Source organism: Apteryx rowi, unplaced genomic scaffold, assembly GCF_003343035.1.
Source record: "Apteryx rowi isolate R43461 unplaced genomic scaffold, aptRow1 scaffold_436, whole genome shotgun sequence".
Lineage (NCBI taxonomy): Eukaryota > Metazoa > Chordata > Aves > Apterygiformes > Apterygidae > Apteryx > Apteryx rowi.
In genome coordinates, this window is record NW_020450690.1 from 514,416 (window position 1) to 535,879 (window position 21,464).

Genomic DNA, 21,464 nt, shown 5'->3' on the forward strand with positions numbered 1-21,464 from the left:
GGCGGCGGCAGGCCGGGCGCCGGCCCCCCGCGCAGGAAGGACGGCACGAACTCGGCGGCGTGGACGTTGGGCACGAAGGGCTTGGCGTTGACGTTGAGCTGCCGGCTGAAGGCCGCCCCGAGCAGCTCCTGCTGGGCCTCGGCCTCCGCGGCCGGCGGGGCGGACCCAGGGCCGGCGCCGCTGCCCGGCTCGATGTCCGCCTGATCCCAGCAGTCGGGAGCCGAGTCGCTGCTGCTCCCGCTGCCGCTCCCGTTCGCCTCCATTTTGTGGCTGCCCCACAAGCCTCTGCGGCCCTGAAGCGTCTCCCAGCGTCCGGGGGGAAAGGGGGAAGCCGGCGGCGGCACCGACTCAGCACTCGCTCCGGCGATTCCGCGTGTACTCCACCGCCCCGACGCTCAGCGCAGTATGGCCTCCCGGAGCTCCCGTACCCCCTCCTCGCAGCCTCCCTGGCCGCCATCTTAGTAGTTGTCAGTTACCTGGCGTATCATTCTGCGGTATGGCCGCGGCTAGGCGAGGGGACTACGTTGCCCGTCATGACTTGCGCGAGCCCCGTCTCGGCCCGCCTCCCTGGGAGAGATGGGAAACGTAGTTGCCCGCCTCGCCTGCACATGAAGAAACTACAGTTCCCGTCAGCCTTTGCGCTCTCCTTTCGTTTCCGCAGCCTCCGCCTCCAGTTTCGGGAGGAGACGGGAGATGTAGTCGGCGCGAACGCCCCCGACAGAACGAGAACTACCAGTCCCAGCAGGCCCGGCTCAGAGTTCACCGAGTCGACGCTCATTTGTCGCCCCAGAGGTCTCTGGGAAACGTAGTTCGCACAGGCCTGGGGGGCACTGCCCCGCGCGGCCCGGCCGCAGGAGGGCCCTGCCGGTCCCCGCACAGATGCGGGCGGCGCGGCGGCCGGGCGCGGCGCCGCCTCGCCTCGCCGGGGAGATGAACGTGTCGCGGGCGCTGCCAGGGGCCAGCCGGTCCCGCAGGGTCCGCGCTGCGACGCCGCCGCGCCCGGGAGGAGCAACGGGAGGCCCGGGCAGAGCGGCCCCCCCCGCCCCCGCCAACGGTCCTGCCGCCGAGCTGGACTTTCCCCTTCACAGGCTTGGCTCCTGGAGGCAAGTGAACGCAGGCTCGCTTTAGCTTTTCCGGATGCAAAGCTGGTTCTAGAAAACGTAGGTTCAGAATGGAAATACGGGGACTGCGCCTTTGTTACAAGTCTTAATTTGAAAGCTGTATTCACTTTGTAAGTTAACATTTCCATGCAAAGGCAGTCGTAAGTTGACAGGATATGTTAAAAGTCGGGATTTTGGCTTTTCTGCGGTGTACTCCCAGCATGTTATTTGTCTGAAGAAAAGGGGACGGGACTCCAGTTAAGCTAGATTCCTCTCTACAAAAAGTCGTTAGAAGTTAAGTAGAGTTGGAGGAGAAGGGGAGGAACGGAGGGACAAGGAGCGGATTTGGGGTCGCTGGCCAGCCGCCACCGCCGCTGCGTTTCATCCAGCAGGTTACGCGTCGGCGTGGAGACCCCAGCGAGCGAGCGCGCAGGGAAAGGGTTTCTTAGAGTGCTTACGTGTAAGGACTGAGTCACCTATGGCATTACTGATTTTAGAACACTTTGAGGCAAGTCACAGAGTTATTTTGAAAGTAGACGGGCTTAAGACTAAAATAGAAAGCTCTCCATTCAGCACAAGACCCACTGCAGTTTTGCTTGCAGACCTGCGCAGACCTTCCTGAAGTGGCATTTATGCAGCTGAATCCTGACTCGAGCGCCAGATGGTTTCTGGCCACAGTCCAGCAGTGGCAGCATGTACGCCCTTGACAAGCAAAAAGTTTCACCTGGCAGGTAGCACACATGTGGTAATGGAAAATGTACTTCCAAATGGCCATTTTCAGAGAGAACACTATTGTACAAGGCAGCACTTATAAAAGCTAAAAAATTAACAAACCCCACCCCAGCAACACCACTGTTAGATTATATACACCGCTGCAAAGTGGAAGTCTCTCCTTCAAGCGCCAAGAGCTTATCCCTACCAAAATCTAAAGAATATGAGTTTCAAAGACCTTGTGAAAGCCATCCTCTGGTTATTTCTCTTTGCAGTGCTCCTTTCCAGTTTTCAGGCATACATTGTCAGGGCCTCTACCATTCGGAGTTAAGAGTGTAATCAAGGAGATTCTGATCTGTTTTACTGTTGTCCTATTTAGAATTTTGTGAAACTACGAATAAGTCATGGCAGTATCTGGTAGAGAAAAGGATTTTTAAAGACACTCGGCAACAACACTTCCAAAAAAGACAGAATTTTGATGAAGGTGTGGAGATCGTGTTTCACTTTGTTTTAAAACAGTCATATTCAATCCCACTCTTTACCAAGGGCTGGGATGGGAGCAGAAGTAGGATGTGATCCTTTCCTTTTCTGATAGGGGAATGGAGGAAGCAATTAAAAGAAAAGCCACAAAAGAAAGAAATAAATTTCCTAAGCAGCTAGTATCATAAGGAACACCTCAAGAATGTACTTTCTACTTATAACTAAAGTAGACTGTTTTTTTTTTTTTTTTAAACTAACCTTTGCCTCTTAGGTGTTATTTGTTGACCAGTAGGTATCTATCATCTGATGCATTTCACTTTGTAAGGAAACAAGGCTTTTGCAATTACTCTGTTTTTTTTTTTTTTCTGTCCGTAAGTCTTTTTCTAACCTTTGAAAACATTGGCTAGTCTTGGTGAATTTCTAAAGTGATAAAAATTGCAAAGGTAATTAAGTTATTTCAGTTTTTGTGCAAAACAACAGCTGGATAGAGGAGCAAGACTTACACTAATAATTTCACTGAAGATCAGGCAGAAGCAAAAACTGTCTTACCTAGTGGTAACACCATAAGAACAAAAAGGGAGCTCATGAATTAGTGTTGTTGAATAATTGATAAAAATCCAGTGGAGACGAAGCTTCATGAGCTGTGCTGACAACAGAGTAGCTTGTTATTGTACAATTTTCCTGTCATTACGAGCATTTAGTGGCTCAGGTTCATGATGACTACAACACTGTGTAGCAAGCTTGTTTTTTGTTTGAGCCTTGACACAGCTTATATGTCAAGAAAGACTTAACTGCAGGCAGGTGCTATATTTTCACAGTAATTAAGATTCCTGTTTTAAGATTACCTACACACGAAATGTTTAAGGAACGCCAAATTATATGCTGGCAACATATAATTTAGCATTCCTTAAAAAGGCTTCCAAAGTTTTTTTTGAAATGGAACTTCATTCTGACAATTCCCCAAGTACTGAATTCTGTAACTCCTTTTTTTTTTGGACATGTTTGATCAGAGATGTGGAAGCATGTACTGCCACCAGTTTCAGAGGGAAAAATGACTTGTGTTGTCAGATATTCCTTCATTCCTTGACAGATACTTATTCCCTACGTACTCAGTAGGACATAAACAATTAGTCAGAGTTCTAGAAGATGTCAGATGTCCTTTAGAGTGTACAAACCTGTTTTGCAGGCTGTGTTGCACATAGGAATTATGTAAACTCAAACACTAATTTTTTTTTAACAGAGCTAATAGTTTATTTTTACACTTAGGTGAGCAGCTGGTACTCAAAACAAAACCTAAGTGGAATCATGATAATTTTACTGGCAAAATATCTACTGGAATGTAAGTGGTGATGTTCTCTTGAGGTTTTAAAGCATTATAAAAGCTTTTTTTGTTTAAATCTCCTTGCATCAAAATAAAGAGTTTATGCTACCTCTTCACTTAATAAATACTAAATAGCTTTTCTCACTGAGAACCACCCCTGTGTATCCATCATTGCATCGTGACTGGTTTATCATGACTGATCAGAGCACTGCTTAGAAGAGAAGAGGCTGGACCACCTCTGGATTAACAAGTGAGGGCTGGAATGCAAAGAAACTGAAGCCTAATTCCTAGAGGTTTTGGATACCTAACTCATATTTGAGCACCTAATTCTGCTTGATTTTAGATGGCTAGCTATCTAAATATGATAATGAGTTATGCAAAATCATAAATAGTTCTGGTTAAGCAGAAAGTTGAATCCTTGGACAAAATTACATGAAACAGTAAGCTGATCTAACAGCTGTCTGTCCAAGGGAGAGATCTTGGGAGAGAAAGTTGAAGCCTTTTCCCCCACAGTCCCAGCTCTGTCCATCCTTGCACTGCCTCAGTGCCTCCTGGCTCTTGTTAGACCCTTTGCTGAGTCAGTTTATCTCATTAACTTAGCTAAAGAACTAGCTACTTTTTTTTTTTCCTTTTTTCCTCCTGGGTTACTGACATGAATCAGCTCTTAGAAGTGTCTGACAAATGCTGGAGCTGGTATAAAGTAAGCATGGGGAGCAGGACTTCTTTTTTAGTGATAGCAAGCCATTAATAACTTAAACCATCTCAAATAATTTCAACCCTAGTTCCCAGCCTGAGATAATTTAATCCTAGAGCAGTGAAATGGAGGTCCTCCTTTGGATCTTATTAGGAGCAGCGTTCTGTACTCTAGTACTACCTTTTGTCCAAGGTTCTACAAGCACTTAAGGCCCTAGCAGATATACCTATGACATACCCATATTTCAATTATGTAAACTGAAGGAGAAAATGAGAATATATATTCCACCAGAAGGCTTGAAACAAGTTAACAGCTCACCACCAGCAAGGGCTGGCAATGAGCAGTAAGCTCATTCAATTCCCTAAATAGCAGAAATCTAACCTGGGGGGAGGGAAGTGTTTTTTGGGGACTGGGGCATTAGTAAACTGACTCAGTTTACCTTGAGATCAGGTAAGTTCCTGAGCTGCTGCAGAGAGGGGAAAAAAAATGTTTGGCTGGGATTGGGAGGAGCAGGAAAGGAGTTTAAGACCTCCCTTTCCGGTGTAGTAGCAAGCTGATATTCAACTGATGTACTGTGAAGCCATGCTTTGAAACTTAAAGGTATTCAAATATGTATATTAGTTATGCAGTTAAAAGAGTAGCTGGATATTTAGAACTGCTTTGAAGTCAGAATGAGTCCCTAAAAATAAAGCCAAATGAACAAGTTATTTATCTAGCAGGAAGAAAAGAGAAAGGATGTAAGGTAAGTTATTAACATTAAAAGAAGAAAAACATAGGAAACAGTACTCAGCTATAAAACTGCTATTTTAGAAGCATAGCTCTTATCTTAAGCAAATGTGAAGGAACAATCTCAAAAAGACATTCTAGAAATTAAGCTTATCATTGCTTAGAAGAAACAGGTGGAGTTAGATAATTCCAGGAAGCTTTTTGGAAGGTGAGGATCAGGAATGTGCCTAAGTACAAGTGATAGACCTCTCTTGAAGAAAGACCACATAAGAATTTTTTTCTAAATAACTTTCAAGGTATTAATGAGGCTTGAGACAGGATTGAAAATACTGAACAAATTTAAGTTTGGTTAGGTGCCCAGCAGGAGATACATGACTTGATTATAAGACAATAATGCTCCTAAACTCTGTCAAAATCTATTTTCAGGTAGTCTTTGGAGATGTAGCGGAGAACTAGAGACAAGAACATACTGTGTTTTTGTATGGTGGCTTTTTTTTAAGAGCTGAGTCTATCCTAAATTTTGTTGGTGTTCTTGGAAACATAAACGAATTATCAAGAGGCTCTGATATTTGCACAAGACTGTGTATATTCCAAACTAAGATATCTTGACCTGGAAACGTCTTTTTATAACTGCTTATTTGTTGTTGTAAGCCTTCTATTTAACAAATGCTATTTCAGGCCTATTACTCTCCCTCTGCTGGACACTCGCATGATTGCAGCATTTGTGTCATCTTAATTAAGCCTGTATTTTAAGCACCGTGGTTAGAAGAGATTCAAGTATTCTTTTTGGCATTCCTAACACAGTGCCATAGCATAAGCTCTCTTCTACCTTCCAGTTGTAGAATTGCTCCACGCTCTCAAGTGGGCATCTTTAAAGGAGCTTAGCTACTTAGCTCTTACACATTTCATTGTGGGTTGCCTGAAATACTCCTCTTTTCAGACCCTCTAATCTTGAGTTAAAGCCTTTCTCCTGGAACAATTAAAGCACATACTGTGTAAAGAGTAGAAATTAACTATTTTTTACTTTAGATGGCAAAAGAAATACGTAGATCTACGCACCAAAATACCAATCCATATTTCTCTCTCTCTCTCTCTCTCGCCATCTCCTTACCTCTCAAACATTCCTGTGCTCAACTCATAATCCTCAAAGGTGCCCAGGTGTATCTCATTTCTGTATTTAGACTCAGCCCTTTCTTTTGGTTATACATCTCTAGCAATAAAGGCTGAAAGGTCTTTTTTTTACAGGTGCCATCCCTTTTTGTCAGGTGACTTTAGGGGCTCAGAGTTCCCAGCTGTGCAACCTATTGCTTAGTTCCCCTGTGGTTTAGATTGAAAAATAACTCCGTAAATTGGGTGCTAGACAGTTCTTTGTTCCAGGTGCTTCTCTTTGAATGTACAATCATCAAAGTTTATTCCTTAGAATTTCTTCTCTGGTTTTGATACCACAAGCCTCCAGATTGATAAACAGTAGAGGGAAGGTGGTTTAGCTGAGCAGTTTTCCTATCAAAACTCTTTGTTATGTGTTGGATTTTTGCTATAAAAGCTCAAAATAAACAAAGCTGGGGGCTTAGGTGTACATGTGGTGAAGACTCTGTACATAATTTATAAAATTTATGACAGTTGAAAGTGCTGTAAATAGCAGACGGATTACTTAATGTGGAAGGAATTTGCTGAGCAAGAACACACATCCAAGGAAGGAAAGAATGGGACCACTTTAACTGCAGATACAGTGACTGTGTTAGGAACTGAAAAAGTTAGTGATAAGGGGAATCTATTTTGAAGAAAGGGAGAGACTGTGTGGTCTTAGAGATCCGCAAGCCCGGTGTAGGATTGGTGGGAGGAAGAATCAAGCTAGTTAAGGTACTGAAGCAGCTGAAAATAAATCCTGTTAAGTATAATCCAGAGAGCATTCAACTATTCTTATGCTTTCATTTTGTTACCTTGTTAGTAAGATTGTGATTATAAAATTAACCTTCTGCTTTGTTTTGTAAGTTTGCTTTCATTCATAAGCTTGTTGGGTATAGAGAGTAAACATTCCAAGCATAAGATGCGCAGATTCTCTGGAAGTGACAAACAGAGCATATTTTGGCTCTCTGCAACCTGAATCAAGTTGAAGAATCTGAGGGGCTATGATGTTGAGTTGACTGAACAACAATGATAGCTTTTATGTGGCAGATCCTCAGCAGAATTTCTTCCACTGGTTGTAGGCTGGTGTTGTTCTAGCGAGAGACAAATAATGGAGACAGTTGGCAGTTCTGGATACCATCAAATTATTGGTCTTTTAGCTTGATATAGAGGCAAAAAATGCAGAAAAGGTGACTAACATTTAAAGTAGGGTTTACAGTCTAACACAAAGACGCAAGGCGAGTCCCTACTGTCAGTTAGAATTTTTCGGTTGTACCTGATACAGTTTTTCTAGACTGTGTAAGGAATGTTTTTGTGAGATAATGAAAATGTTGATCTTAGTGTGCACTGAAAATACCCATATAGGGTGTTAATGCAGGGCATGTAGCGTGTTGTTAATTCGCACCCTATCTTACTGCAGCGACTTCCTCGCATGGAGAAGCTTGGCGTTGCCATGTCCAATATTGGGTTCCATAATTTTTTTAGGCTAGACCTCCTGCCTCACACATGTGGTAAGAGTTTTATCACACATATTTCATAGGGAAAGTTTTACGTGCTGTTTGTCTGTCCCCAGAGAAGTGGGAAGAGAAAACTAATTCCCTGCGGGATTTTCACGTACTCTTTCCCATTTCCTAATTCCCCAAAATTCCAGTTGAGGGAGCATTTTGTCCCTTAGAGATGTTTTATGCATTGGCCCCAGTAGTTTTATAACTATGTTGGCATATGTGGCACGTCAGACAAATGAAAAGATGGTCTTCCTTCCTCAAAGAGTTTATAGTCTATTAACACTTGCTTTTCTGTGCTTAGTTCCTAGCTAAAGTAGGCTTAGAGTGTAGTAAGGAATAGAAAAGTTTTCTGACATTTAGTTGACAATGTCTATACTGTTGTTATTTTAATTACTATTTTTAAGGAACATTTCTTTCTTCGGTTGTTTTGTTTTTTAATCTTTTCTGGAAATACGAGATGCGACAACATTACAAACAACATCATCACTCTTTTCAAAGCAGTGGTCCAATTAAAATGTGCTGAACCAAACAGGCAAAATGAACACTGTTCTTGATTTTGCCAAATGCCTGAATGACATTAAGCAATCTTGTGCTTAAAACGAGTATTGTTCATTGTTGCATGTAAAAGTTAATGAACATGATGAATCCTTTATTAAACCCTCCGTTTGTTTGTTAACAGTGTATGCCCCATTTCTAGAACAGCTTATCCCAACCCAGTCATAGAGTCAATTAAAAAAATATGGATCTCTGAAAATAAGTGCTTCAGGTAATTTCAAGACTTTCTAGGAGATAAGTGTCTGCAACACTCCTGTACCTTGTGAGACTTCTGGAAGTGCAGTAACCTTTGGGAAGAAAAAACGATGAAGATCTTTTTGTATGCACATTAACTTCACAAGTCCATAGGATTGCTGCAATAAGGAGATTTAGAAAGGACTTTTTTCTTTGGATTTTTTTTTCTATAAATATCTCTAGACAATTGAGAGAAGACTCAGACCAAGCCTGTACTGTAAGACTTGAAAGTGTAGGTGAGTTGCCTAAGTGAGTAAAACAAAAAATTACATGTGCTACCGAAAAGAGCTGTGCCAGCACAAAACTGCCAATGTGGAAGCAACTATACAGCCAGAAGAATTATTTTGTCAGCTTAGCTAACATTGTTTGTGATGGGGATGTCATAGTCCTAGCAGAAAACCCTCTGTCTCTTGATAAATGCTGGGTAATTACGCTAGCAGAATTTCTGAAGTACAGTCAGGCAAAAAAGCTGGCACAAGCATGAACAGAGAAATCCCAAAGCACTGTCAAAACATAGCTTTGTTGTTAAAGTTATATGTGCTAAATAGACCTTGAGCTGATGTTATGAGAGAGATGGATTTCAAGCTTCATGTTTAACTATTGACATAATAGTATTACTTTCTTGGGTTTTCCATACAGAGTTTTCACTTTATTTTATTTCAGTGTTGAAACTCACAATAGCTTCTTTTCAAATTAACTAATCAATTTCTCACCTTTATCAGGTGACTAATTTCTGTCACATAAATAATACCAATTTGACACGTGTAATGAACTAAAATGGTCACTGATAGGGATTTCTGGTAGTATTAAGCTTCTCCAGATGTCAAAGAAAAACTACTATCAAATTTTGGTTCATGGCAGGAAATGCTCAGTGCTTGGTATGCCCATGTTCTGCCAATGAATCCTGCCTCTTGAGGTCTTCTGCTCATGTGATAGGTTTTAAATGTAGTGTGCGTGTACAGCTCCAAAATACTACCTCCTGATATGCGTTGCGCTCTTACCTACCTTTATTCCTTTTGCCATATTGAAGAGTAAAAATGATTTGATTTTTTTGAAATCTTGTGCAGTAATTGGTACCCTGGTAGAATTTACTGAATGCTAAAGTTAGTGTTCTAGATAACCCATAGATGCTTTACTGCTTCCAGATGTAGACAGGAAGTTCAGAGAGTTCTCAGCTGCTGACGATTACATGGTGAGAACAAAGAGATTTCACATTGGTCTTTATAAATCGTCACTGGGTGTCGCTCTTGAGTCAGTCTGAAACATTTTAGAAGCAAATCTGACTAACTTTTTTCCTTTTCTTTTTCTGTTGTTTCTACAGTTGACACTTTTTACCTTAATTTTATTTCACGTTCCTCTCCATAAGGATGTCAAATGCAACTCCACCAGGCCAGCTTAACTTCACTGAATTATATTATTAGAGGATGTATTGGGGAGACTTTGAACTTCAGTTTCAGTAATATAGCCCAGAAGTACCTCCCTGACAGCACTTTATGGATTTACAGGTAAATGATTGATTATTATTTTTCACCAATCCTTTTTTTTATACATATATATATATATATATATATATATAGCTCTGCTAACTTCTGTCATTTTTTTGGAGCAAAGCCAAATGACAAGAAGAAATCGTTTATTAGTATCAACATGTAAGCCTATGTGGAAGGCCAATGCATGCCCTGTAAATCCCAAAACTGAGAAAAAAAGTTGATTTGTAACTTCATTGGCAAAATAGGCATATATTTACTTTTCTCTAAAGGTAACTATCACTGGAGGAGAACAATCAATGTCTGATCATCTTGGACACCTCTTTTTTGTGCACAGTCCATATATGACAAAATAATGTACCTCTTAAAGGAGTTAATGTGTATTATGCAAGGCATAATAACGTATAAATTATTGGATAACTGCAGTTTCTAGGTAGCAGTACCATTATTTTAGTGTCATTTAATGAATTTATTCTTAATTTCACTGGTTGGGTGAACCGAGTTGCCAGTTGTTATAATACAAGCCAGTTGTTACAATACACTTCTTCCAACAAAGTGCAAAAAGGGATGAATTTTCTAATATTAACGTTCTCCTATCAAAAGTACTAGTAAGCAAAGGTTGCACAACAATCTTATTAAGGTAGCACATCATTTTTCCAAATGTATTTTATTGCAAATGCCATCAAACATCTACATAATTACCATCAAATACATTTTCTGAGTATTGCACCTAATGCTCTGTTTAAAGAGTTAGCTTTCTGTGGCTCAGTTTGATGCTTGTATTTGAGAGTGAACAACATAGTGTTTTGGTGAATTGAGAAACAGTTGTGTTGCATTAATTTCTGCTTTAAGAATAAATATGTGCAGCATGCTTTTCAGAGGCATGGGCAGATAAGAAATGGTCCCCCAAAGAAAGTAGTATCAAAACTGCTCCATAGATGGGAAACTTAATTTTTCTTTGAGTATCTTAGAATACTCCAGGACTCTTTTTATAAGAAATTCTGTTTATTTATACATTCTGTGTTTAACTGTATTTTTATTTTCATAAGGAGGTTGTACAGTTTATGCAAAATTTTGTCTTTAGAGGTTCTGGGGAAATCTCATATAGTCAGTGAAAATAGCAGATGAAACACAGGACAAGATTTTGAAATACAATGTTTTTAGTTCTGTATCAAGATCTGTCACTGGTAATTATTGCTCACCAAGATCTTCTGTTTATACATGTGATTTTGGACCCTTGAAAAGTAGGATTTTGAATGTTAGAATGTGCAGAAAACAAAGGCAACAGGGCATGACAATTGTAATTCCTCACAGCTTTTGTACTACGTCACCTCTGAGTTGCTGTTATGTACGTCAATACAACTATACATAGCTAAGGAGAAGAGACTGACTTCTATGCTGGTAGTTTATATGAATGATTATCATTGCTCCCCAGTTTCTTGTGTGTGATAACTATGTTGCTTAATCAAGGATTTCCATTTTGTGTCACATCTATCAAAAGGATTAGTTTTTGTCTAAAGGCTGTAAGCTTTAGGAATTAGTAGTCTGGCCCTAGGAGAAAGTTATAGCTATAAGAGACAGCAACATTCTCCAGAGCTCTGATGAAATGAGCTAGATTTAGCTCTTTACTCGAGGGAAGATCTTCTACGGTCCAACTGAAAAGATCGGACTTCTTTGTATTTGCTTCTCTGTCTTAGGATAAACGTGTTTGAACTCTAACTAGCCACAAAGGAAAACTTTTTCTGGCCAGTTGATCGTAGAGGTGTAAACATTTCTGACATAGTATCTTATATGCCACATATACATAAAATATAATAATTGGACACACCCATTTGTACTGTACTTAAAATTGATAGGACTTTTTACATGAAGACATGAGCACATTAGTTTGCCCACCTTGTGCCTCTGTGGTGGACTTAGTTTCACATCCCTACTAGGAAATCAACTGTTTATCTTTTTTTTTTATTCTAATTCTGACCTTTTCCCCAGGCCTTAGTGAATAAAATTGTATGAATTGTTTAGTGAAACATATCTACTTTGGTGTTTGGCTACAAACTTAAAATGTTTCTGGTTCTTCAGAAGACAATCAATAGAAAATTGACAGGATGCAGTTATGCAGTAAGTGTTTGTTGCCCTGAAAACAGAGGGATAGTCACACTTCTCCATCTTCTTCCCACTTCAGGGTTTGTGCTTCCAGCCTTCTGCTATCCACCTGACCATACCACTTGTCAATCCATCAGAGAGATTACTACTTTTTTTTTTGGCTGGGTTAGATTTCTAGTGGATTAACAAATTAAAGCTGTATACCATGTGTTCAGATAAGCACCAGAGTCTTTCCTTCTACTTGGAGGATTGTAGAATGGAGAGCATCTGTTTCACTAACCCAAGATACTTAATCAGCTTAGCTGTAGCATCTAACCTCATCTACAGTCTTACTGATTAGATGTGAATCAGCTTTGTGCCAAAATAGCCTAATTTAGAATATAGCTCATTACATTTGAACAACAAATTATTTGGGGAATCACAGTATTAACAATTCTGTATACAAGATAAACAAAAGCCATTGCCAGTAAGTAAAACAAACCCACCTCTGGGCTAAGAAAACAGAGGAAAGAATTTAATAGCAAAAAGTGAAACAGTTGACACTGATGAAATGAAGACAATGAAGACATATAGTAACCATTCAGCGAAGTACTTTTTGTATGGAGGAGGAGACTAGAGGAGTTCTTCAAGGGTTGATGGAGGAACTAATTTAATATTTTCATTAATGATATCACAAGAAGTAGGCATAGGCTAGTGAAATTTATGAATTAAAGGTATCATCAATAAAAGGAGAATTTCAGTATTATATAGAAAGAAGTAAATATCCTTTTTAGGATTGAACAGAAACAGGATGAAATTTATTTGCCCAGAATGCAACCCTTTTCTCTTAAAGAATGTGAATTTGTGCCATAAGTGGGGAACTCATTAGCTGAAATGGGAGACTAGTGAAGCAAAGCAGTACATGCGGTGTACTGAATAATCAAAATGTAACTTTTGAGGCATAAATGTGACATAATTATGAAAAAAGTAAAATGCAATCTTGTATGTATCAAGAGAGATACTTCCATAAGAAATTGCAGCATAGGGGTGCCACTGTACAAGACTCAAATTTTGGAATATTTCATGCAAGTCCAATCACCCATGTTCACAAGATGCATACAAACTAGAACAGATTCAAAGGAAAGTGAAATATAGATGTAATAGGATATTATATGAAAAGGGATTAGGTAAGCTTGACTGGTTTAAGCTAAAAAGGAAAAAATTCAGAGGAAATGCTGTTCTGTCTAAATACTCTGTAGGAAGTGACAGAATGAAAAGCTATTTTAAAGAAATATGGTGATACAATAAGGAATGAGAATAAACTGGTCAAGATATAGTAACCATTGATATAGTAGCATTTGGAATGGTCATCTAGGAATTTTATTGCCCCCTAACTTGTTGTAAAATGCACTTTGGACAATTTGTGGAAGGCATTATTTCCTGTACTTGCCTTCAATAATTGTTCACTGTCTCAGAAAGTAATGTCAAATCTTACAGGATAATGGCAAATCTTACACTCCTGTCTTTAATATTTTTCCTAGAAGCCCTATATTTGGGTTACATCTAGCAGGAAGCATCTCTGCCTCAAGGTGAAGCTACTTGTGTAACATCAACTGAGTATCTTAAAAATGTTTCACATAACACCACTGATTTTACAGTATGGCTTGGGAATCTCCAATCTACTGAAAAAAAAAAAGTTATCTGCTGTATGCAATTTATTCCAAACTACCGTCAACTGTGAAAACTAGCACAGAAGGTTATGGAAAGGGAAAGAATGTGCATTGTCCAGAGGTGATACAAGTTTACAAACTTACCATCATCTCTACATGCTTCCATTACCTTTCTGAACAGTTTTGTATCACTAGTGACTGTCTCAGTAATAGCAGCAGCTATGGGTTCACATATAGGGACTTCAGATTCTTTTACACAGATATTAACTTCTTATTCTGTCTGAGGAAAATAATGTTGATTTAATCATTCACACTTAGAAGTATGACAGGTATCTTGCACCCCACTGAAACGGCAATTCTGTTTTTTTTAGGTATCCCTGAAAGAGATTATGATCCAGAAAGGAATACGGAGGTCCAGATCGTGAACTTGTAACTTTGTTTCATTAGGACATCCTAAACAGATTCAGACCATTGAGTTTATGTAATTCAGGCTACCTCAGGCTTATGTGAATTGTTTAAGACATTTGTTTAAAAAATTCTTGAGCTGGGTTTTGAGAGCAGTCTGCTTTTCTAGAAAGGACTCATAATATCTGTTGCATATTAGCATGTTGTGGAATATATCTTACTTGTAAATTATCAATGATTTTGTATTTTTATTTGCTTTAATAGAGTACAGAAGCCTGAAGTTTGAATTCAGACTTCTTTTTGACCCTCAGAAGAATTAGAGCTATTAAAACTGGTCATCTTTCAGAAGGTTCTTTGAGAGTGTCATTTTACATTTCAGAAGTTAAATTTTTAAGTTTCAGGGTTAAAGTCATGTCTGCATCTACTGCAGTAGAGAAAACATTCTTACTCTCAAGTATTACATTAAATGGTGGTAGTATTGTTTCCTTCAATAAATTTTTCCATGTAATTTTGAAGTCCTTTTGTGTGTAGGGATGGTGGACATAGAGAAGCAATATTGTAAGCAGCACACATGCCCACTCTTTTTTTTTTTTTCCATTTATTGCTTTTAGATTAACACTTTCTTTGTAAAGCTCATGCTTCGTATTTTTTATGAGCAGTACCACACTACAGAAAATATATATCGGTTGTAGGATACATTACAGTAATAAGTATGGCTTTTCATTGAAACTTGCTAAGTAACTTTAAGTAACTTAGAAGAAACTTTCTTCAAGTAAATTTTATTGAAAGCACTTTGCAAATTTTTTATAAAGTTACTTTGTATTGTTCCTGTGAAGTAGATAAATATTACCCATGCAGATATGTAGGAAAGTTAGACAAACATTTTCCAAATAAAGCTATCTCCGTCAGCAAATACTTCCTGAAGGTACCTTATAAGTATCTCTGTGCATTTTTGGTTTAGGCCTATTTTTATGAGAACAGTGAAGGAGCTTCTACATGCATTGACTTCTGGAGTGCTAAGGATTGTTTTTTTTAGTCTTTGGCCAGTGGTACAGAATGTGGGTGAATATGGGAGAAGTCACAGGTATGTCTCAAAATAATTGCTCTTCCGTTAAAAAAAATTCCTGAAGGTGGCCTTGAATGAGCATGCAAAGGTGTTTTTTTAACTAGCAAGCATTTCAAGTTTTTTTTTTTTTTCTCATGGTAACAACATGGTATTTTAAACAGTTTATCAATTATTATTATTCAAACATAATAGTATTATCTGTATTGCCTACTTGGGATTTTCATATACTATTTAGGAACAGCATTCCACTATCTCCAGTATTCACCAGTGTCAATTTGAGCTTCTTTCTCTTCTTTGTGGAGCTCTGAATTAGTACCATAATGCTATAAACCTACCTACTTAGCAAAATTACTTTGTTGAAGAAAACAAGTGATCAGAATAAACATACCTACACAATTCAGTCAAAAATCAAAATGAAATAAAGCCAGTGTCAGTAGTGTACATAATAAAATGAGGCAAGACAAGTAAGAAAAGCAGCTGAAACAAAGCTAGTCTTCCCCCAACCCTTGTACAACCGTGAAAAAAGTGTGAAACTGCGATTAAGGAACTGGTTCATTCATCTGTTATAGTGCGCATATGATTTCCCAATACCACGAAAATAATGTTAGAAGCATTCAGCAGGTGTGATTGGTTGAAAGTTTTGTAATTTGAGAGCTGTTGATTTCATAAGGAATTCTGCTACAGTAAAGTCTACAGGATGTGGTCTTACAGGTGTAGTATAGTGTTAGAACCAGCTGCAGAAAACTAGTATAGACTTATGGGACTGTGCAGTCTTTCTGTGCCTCTTCTCCTCTCTCACTTCGTTTATTTAGGATCAGGTTTTAGAAAAACATCTTAAGGAGAGCATTTAGGCTGAGGCTTAAAGCCTGATTAATGTCAACTGATATACTCCCTACAGTTAGACAAGACACTGTGCATACATTTTGTAGGAGTGCCCCAGGTCAGGAAATTTCCTTGTAGAGAAGTTAAACTCCTGAGACTCCTACTATGGAAGTTACGCACATTCTCTAAATATAATATGAATTTTTAATTTGGTTCTTTTGGTCTTTCTTGATTATAAATTTGCAGTTTTCAAAACATAGGTAAGGAAACAGAGATGTCAGTGTTGCTTTGCCACAGTTTTGAGACTGTGAATGCAGCTGTGGTAAGAAGACCGCTTCTGGTCAGTTTGTAAAGACTAACTTCTGAACAGTAATGGACAACCTCCCCTAAAATCAGTGAGTCCATGGGAGGTACCTCTAGAGGCAAGCAAGAAGTAAACCAGAACCAGTTTTTACAGCTTTCGCATGAGCATTGACTTCCTGGTGACATTTTCTGTATCATCCACAATCTTTATCTGTTCACATCTTATTTCTTCATAGGTAAACCAGATTTTGTCAATTCCTGTGTATGTCTTCATTAAGCTTGAATAGAGAGAAAAGCCCATAATAGAAAGCCTACAGCTGTGCACCTGGCCTATGGAAACAAGTGCAGAAGCCACAATATGCAGTTCACTCTAGTAGAGTAGGATACAGACTGTTTTATTAGATTATTCCACTAAAACCAGTTTGCTTGTGTATTCCTATGTGGTGAATTTCATAGAAAAATAAGTCTCATACATAGTAATATGGTCTGAAATTAAGATTCTTTTAGACAATGTTTTTATCTTCTCTTTCTATAGTCAAAAAGGCAATTAACTTGATGCAAAGGAGAAACTTGACTATAAATGAGCCTATAATTCTAATGTATCTGTTGCAGTGAGATTGATGCTTGTATTGCAGCTTGCTAGATATTACTGGTTAACTTTTTATTTAAAATTCAGTTGAATTAAAAAGTCAGAATAAAGTAGGTGATGTAAATTATTTTCATTGTGGCAGTCTGTTATCAGGGCTTCTTTTTCCTGAGAGAAGACAGAATGCACTTTCAGAGGTATTATACTCACTGCATGTACATAAACTAATCTATGCATGCTCAGTATGTCCCATCACATGGCTGGGAAGGAGGTGTCATGTACCCTCTACCACAAGAATGAATTGTGTGGCCCGCCTATTTTTTCCATGCTGGATAACACAGTTTTAGCACAGTGACAGTTATGCATTATGTAAAAATAAAGGGGAAAATTCAGTTAATGTTTTTGGATCAAAATTCTAAAATGTTTGTATAGCTCTTCTTTCATGATTAGAATGTGATCTTATTAAATTTCTCATAAAATCACTGTTATAGGCAAAAAAGAACCAACCAACCAAATAAATCAGAAAAGAACAAAGCAAAAATGCCAAACAAAACCTATCACACTATAGATAAATGGGGCTAGTCTGGAATTTGTGAGCATTACCCCAGTAACTGAATCTCCAGATTTTGTCTTAATGTTACTCTCAGTTCTAACTGAAGGTTTTAGATGTATTTGGTACAATGCAATAACAAAGTAATTGTTGAACTTGTATTCTTGCAGTATCTCATTTAAAATCATTTAAAAAAAGTAATTCTTTCATCATCTATGCATTCTACATATTATTGCACATACAGGGAAAGAGGTACAAAGGGAGTTATCTGAAGTTGCAGAATGAGTCAGTGGCAAACATAGGAACTGAATTGGTCTTATCTTTTTGCTGCTATGCCTCCTGCCTCTATTTTTTCGTCTAATTTCCCTTGGTGTCAGGACTCGAACAGAAAGAACAAAAAGTAAACATTGAATAGTTTGCATATTACGGGAAAACATAATTACTGTGGCCCATCATCTTGAAAAAAAAAGGAAAAAATTCTAAAGACAAGAACAATTATTACAGACTGCTGCTTGGAGATCCTCTTGCTTTTCTACATTTTGCGGTGTTTAGCACCTGCTCGAGAAATGTCTTCTATAAATAAACGTTTTCTGTTTCAGACAAAATTTAAATTGAAAAGTATCTTTGTGCAGCTGGTCAGTCTTTCTACAGCCTTGAATTGCCAAAAAAGGAGCAGTAATTCTTTGGGGACCTCAGGGTGAAATGCCTTTTATTTAACAAGATACCGTGTTGTAGAGTTGTGATCAATATCTAACTGCTGTTGCTAGCAGTTCTTAGAACTGCTAGAAGTGAGAACTGAAAAGCCCTTTGTAGATGGTCCTCACTCTTTTACTGGTTCTGTGGCTTTCCAGACTTCCATAATTACTAACTCTGATGGCACAGTGCCCCAAAAACGAGTACTTTGATAGTTTGCTGCTATCTTGTAAGCCTTGTCATCTCCGATGTCCTGGTACGCCACCACTGCCATGTGAGAAGTACTGTGATAAGAGTAAGTAGTATTTCTGTAATACTTTGTGACTATGCTAGGCATTTTCATGTTGTATTTTATATAGATTTTTAAACATAACTTACATATAAAAGCTGGTAGATGTTTATCAGAATAAGTATATTGGCTCAACAGTAATAAGGACATATATCATGTATCCTCTATGAGTATTAACTGTGTTAGAAAGAGTAAGTATTTTAAGCTCTCAAGCTGTCCCTCAATGGAAGGAGAAAGTGCTCCTTTGATATATGTTTTATGCATTGGACATGTATTTACTGTTTATTACTTACATTATGTTCATTGTAAACAATTATCTCTTTTATTTCATAAGGTACTGATTCAGGTGGAGTTCTTTGGATTTGTTTGGGTATAGGAGTAATTTTAATGCTCACTCTGTTCCTCTTAATGGTCTTGTTTAAATGGAAGCACCTAAAGCGACTAAAAGGAAAACTGAAAAGTACAGGTGAATAAATATAATTCTTTATCACATACTTTTAGATCATTGTACATTTTAGCTGTGTAAATCTTGCATAAATTTTATATTCCAGATTCTCATAGCTGTCTTTGGATTCTATGTTATTCCACAAATAATCCCAATAAAGTTATAAAGTTATTAAGGAGTAAAATATCCAGATGGATAACTTGTAAAAGGAGCAATCTCTTGTTTGTTGGTTCTGGAGCATGTCAGCATTGTAGTTCATTATATGTTTACATCTGGCTTACTTGTTAGTGTTTGAGAGATCGTTTATGAACCCTCACTAGCAATGATCTTTATAAGGATTTGATTTTCCTCCTGTTGAATGCAAAAGGAATTCTACCTAGGTAGAGGATACACATTCAGTATTAGCTTCCCAGCTTGTAAGGTATTAAATAATTTTACTTAATTTTCTAGCCTCTGACAATCATATGTGATACATTTTGTGAAACTGTAAAAATTGAGTTATTTTTATATTTTAAAAATACTAGTATTTGTAGAAAAGAAAGTATTTTTCAGCCAATAAATAATAACTGATGAGAAAATATATATTAGATTACTTCAATGCCTATGCTGAAGTATAGGGAGGAATTTTTCATAAATCAAAAGATTATCATACATAACTACATCTTAAAACTTTCACTAAGGCTAGGAACATAGAACATAATGAAACATAAATCCTTAATAACTGTATGTCTGGCATAGCATGACGTGTACTAAATTAACTTCTGTGTATTTACAGACTCTTCTGTGGAGCTGAATGATATTCTCAAGGTTAATACTGAAAGCAGCGTGAACACAAATGGCATCAGACACTCGCTTCAAAACGAAACATTAATGTATTCGGTGGAGGAATGCACTTGTAGTGACTGCGGCTTGGTAAAACCTCAGACTGGCTGTGAAACTTCATTTCCATTACCAGCTACAGAAGAAGGAGCTACTGTTCTAGTTACCACAAAATCTTTTGATTATTGCAACTATATTCTTGGTGCAGGGTGACTATGAGAGAAGCATCTATTTACTACTACATAATAAATTAGTTATTCCAATATAGCTATTAATATTTGCAGTCAGTGGAGAAGCCTAGTACATCATGCTTATCGTTCTTGCATTGAACTTCCATTGATACTGTCATATTATTTCTAATTCTAGTATATCTTTGGTCAAGTATTTCTACATTATTGTCAGGTACCAAGCTAATTATTGGAATTGGTAATCTTGGAAGTGTCTATGTAGGATGGCTCTTTCTGCCTTTAGAGATTGTATTTACTTACTATATTTACTTGTATTTACTTATCTACTTGCGTAGCTGGATATATACGAACCCCATCAATAAACAATTTTTTGAATATGTATTTTATAATAAACACCACGATGATGCTTGAAATGGGAGTGTTCTGATGATGGAGAATGAGGAATGTGGAGAATATGGAGCCCCTCCGAGCTCAGATGGTATCTCTGGGTCACACTAAGGGAGGTTGCGGTGCTGTGGAGCACCATATATGTAATCCCAATGTATCCCCTGGTGGTAGAGACTTTCCTTTCAGTGCCAAACACGTTTTAGACTGTGTTCTGTAAGGATTTCTTTTTGCTATTTTTTTTAATTTACACTTGTTATTTGCATGAGTACTGCTGACTAGATATTGTCATGCTAGGCTATTGTGCGGCCTAAAATTAGGAATGTATTTTTGTTGTCTTGTCTCCTAAACAGCAATATGTTTTCCTAATATTTGGCCAGTTTTATTCCTGTTGTTAAGGATGACAAGCACCTGCAGTTTCTGGTGAATGCTGCATACGCTCAACAAGGACAACCACAACTACGACAGACGTGACAACAATCTTCCTGTTTTTAGAGAACTTTCCATCTCAGGTTCTTGCAATAAATGAATAGTCGTGGATGAATTAGAGATTTAAGTTTATGAAATTAAGGCACAAAGTCTGTGAAAGCTCAGTATCACAGCATCTTTAGGAAGCAGGCAACAAAGCTGGCGTGGGCCAGTTCTGAGTTAGCTGCATGGCTCTGGCCCACGGAGCAGAAAGTGCTGAGACAGGCTTATATAACCGTTAAATTTTATTTTACTATTAAATCGAAGAGCTCTCAAGAAAAGGTTATGACCTGTTGCTCACATGCTCTATAAATACAAAACACAAAGATGATCCCGTACAATGAGTCTACAAAACTTCAGGACGTTACTCTCCATTAGTTTGACTTTTTTTTAATCAGAGGTTTCACAGTTTTTGTGGTGTTTTTTGAAACCTTGCAGGACGTGTGAGGCTACATAGTACCCATATGTGACAGTATAAAAACAAATAAAAATCAAGACTGTCTATAAAGTTTTCTCATCTTTCGCTTGCGCGGCGTTTCTTGGCTTTCCCTCAGACTCTGACACACGGTCGGATTTTCAGTCTTTCCGCGAGCCTAACGGCGCCGACCACCGTCGCGCCGCCCCGGGCCGCGCCCCGGCGGAGCCGCGCAGCCCAGCTCCTGGTTGTGGGGATCCCCGAGGCCGCGAGGGGGAGGGGGGGCAGCGGCGACGGTTGGCGCTGCCGCTGCCGCCGCCGCCGCCGCCGCCGCGCGCCTG

At 38.7% G+C, this 21,464-nt stretch overlaps 2 protein-coding genes across 10 annotated transcripts in view; one reads left to right on the plus strand and one right to left on the minus strand.

Moving 5' to 3' along the window:
* GSPT1 (G1 to S phase transition 1) overlaps positions 1-477 on the minus strand; it is a 30,449-nt gene extending 29,972 nt beyond the window's left edge. The window contains exon 1 of the mRNA XM_026076655.1: positions 1-477. Coding sequence (XP_025932440.1) covers positions 1-263 — 263 coding nt within the window. The 5' untranslated portion in view covers positions 264-477.
* Positions 478-909: 432 nt separating this feature from the next.
* Positions 910-20,269, plus strand: TNFRSF17 (TNF receptor superfamily member 17). 9 transcript variants are annotated; one of them, XM_026076640.1, is made up of 6 exons: positions 910-1,160; positions 1,703-1,831; positions 9,773-9,956; positions 18,274-18,410; positions 18,739-18,870; positions 19,625-20,269. In XM_026076640.1, exons 4-6 carry the CDS (start codon positions 18,296-18,298, stop codon positions 19,879-19,881), a joined length of 504 nt encoding a protein of 167 aa, XP_025932425.1. In that variant the 5' UTR covers positions 910-1,160; positions 1,703-1,831; positions 9,773-9,956; positions 18,274-18,295; the 3' UTR covers positions 19,882-20,269. The 9 variants fall into 9 exon arrangements, with proteins under 9 accessions (XP_025932425.1, XP_025932429.1, XP_025932431.1 ...); XM_026076644.1 differs by having other exon boundaries at positions 1,703-1,795; XM_026076646.1 differs by lacking the exon at positions 1,703-1,831 and adding an exon at positions 15,057-15,179.
* The last annotated feature ends 1,195 nt before the right edge of the window (positions 20,270-21,464 follow it).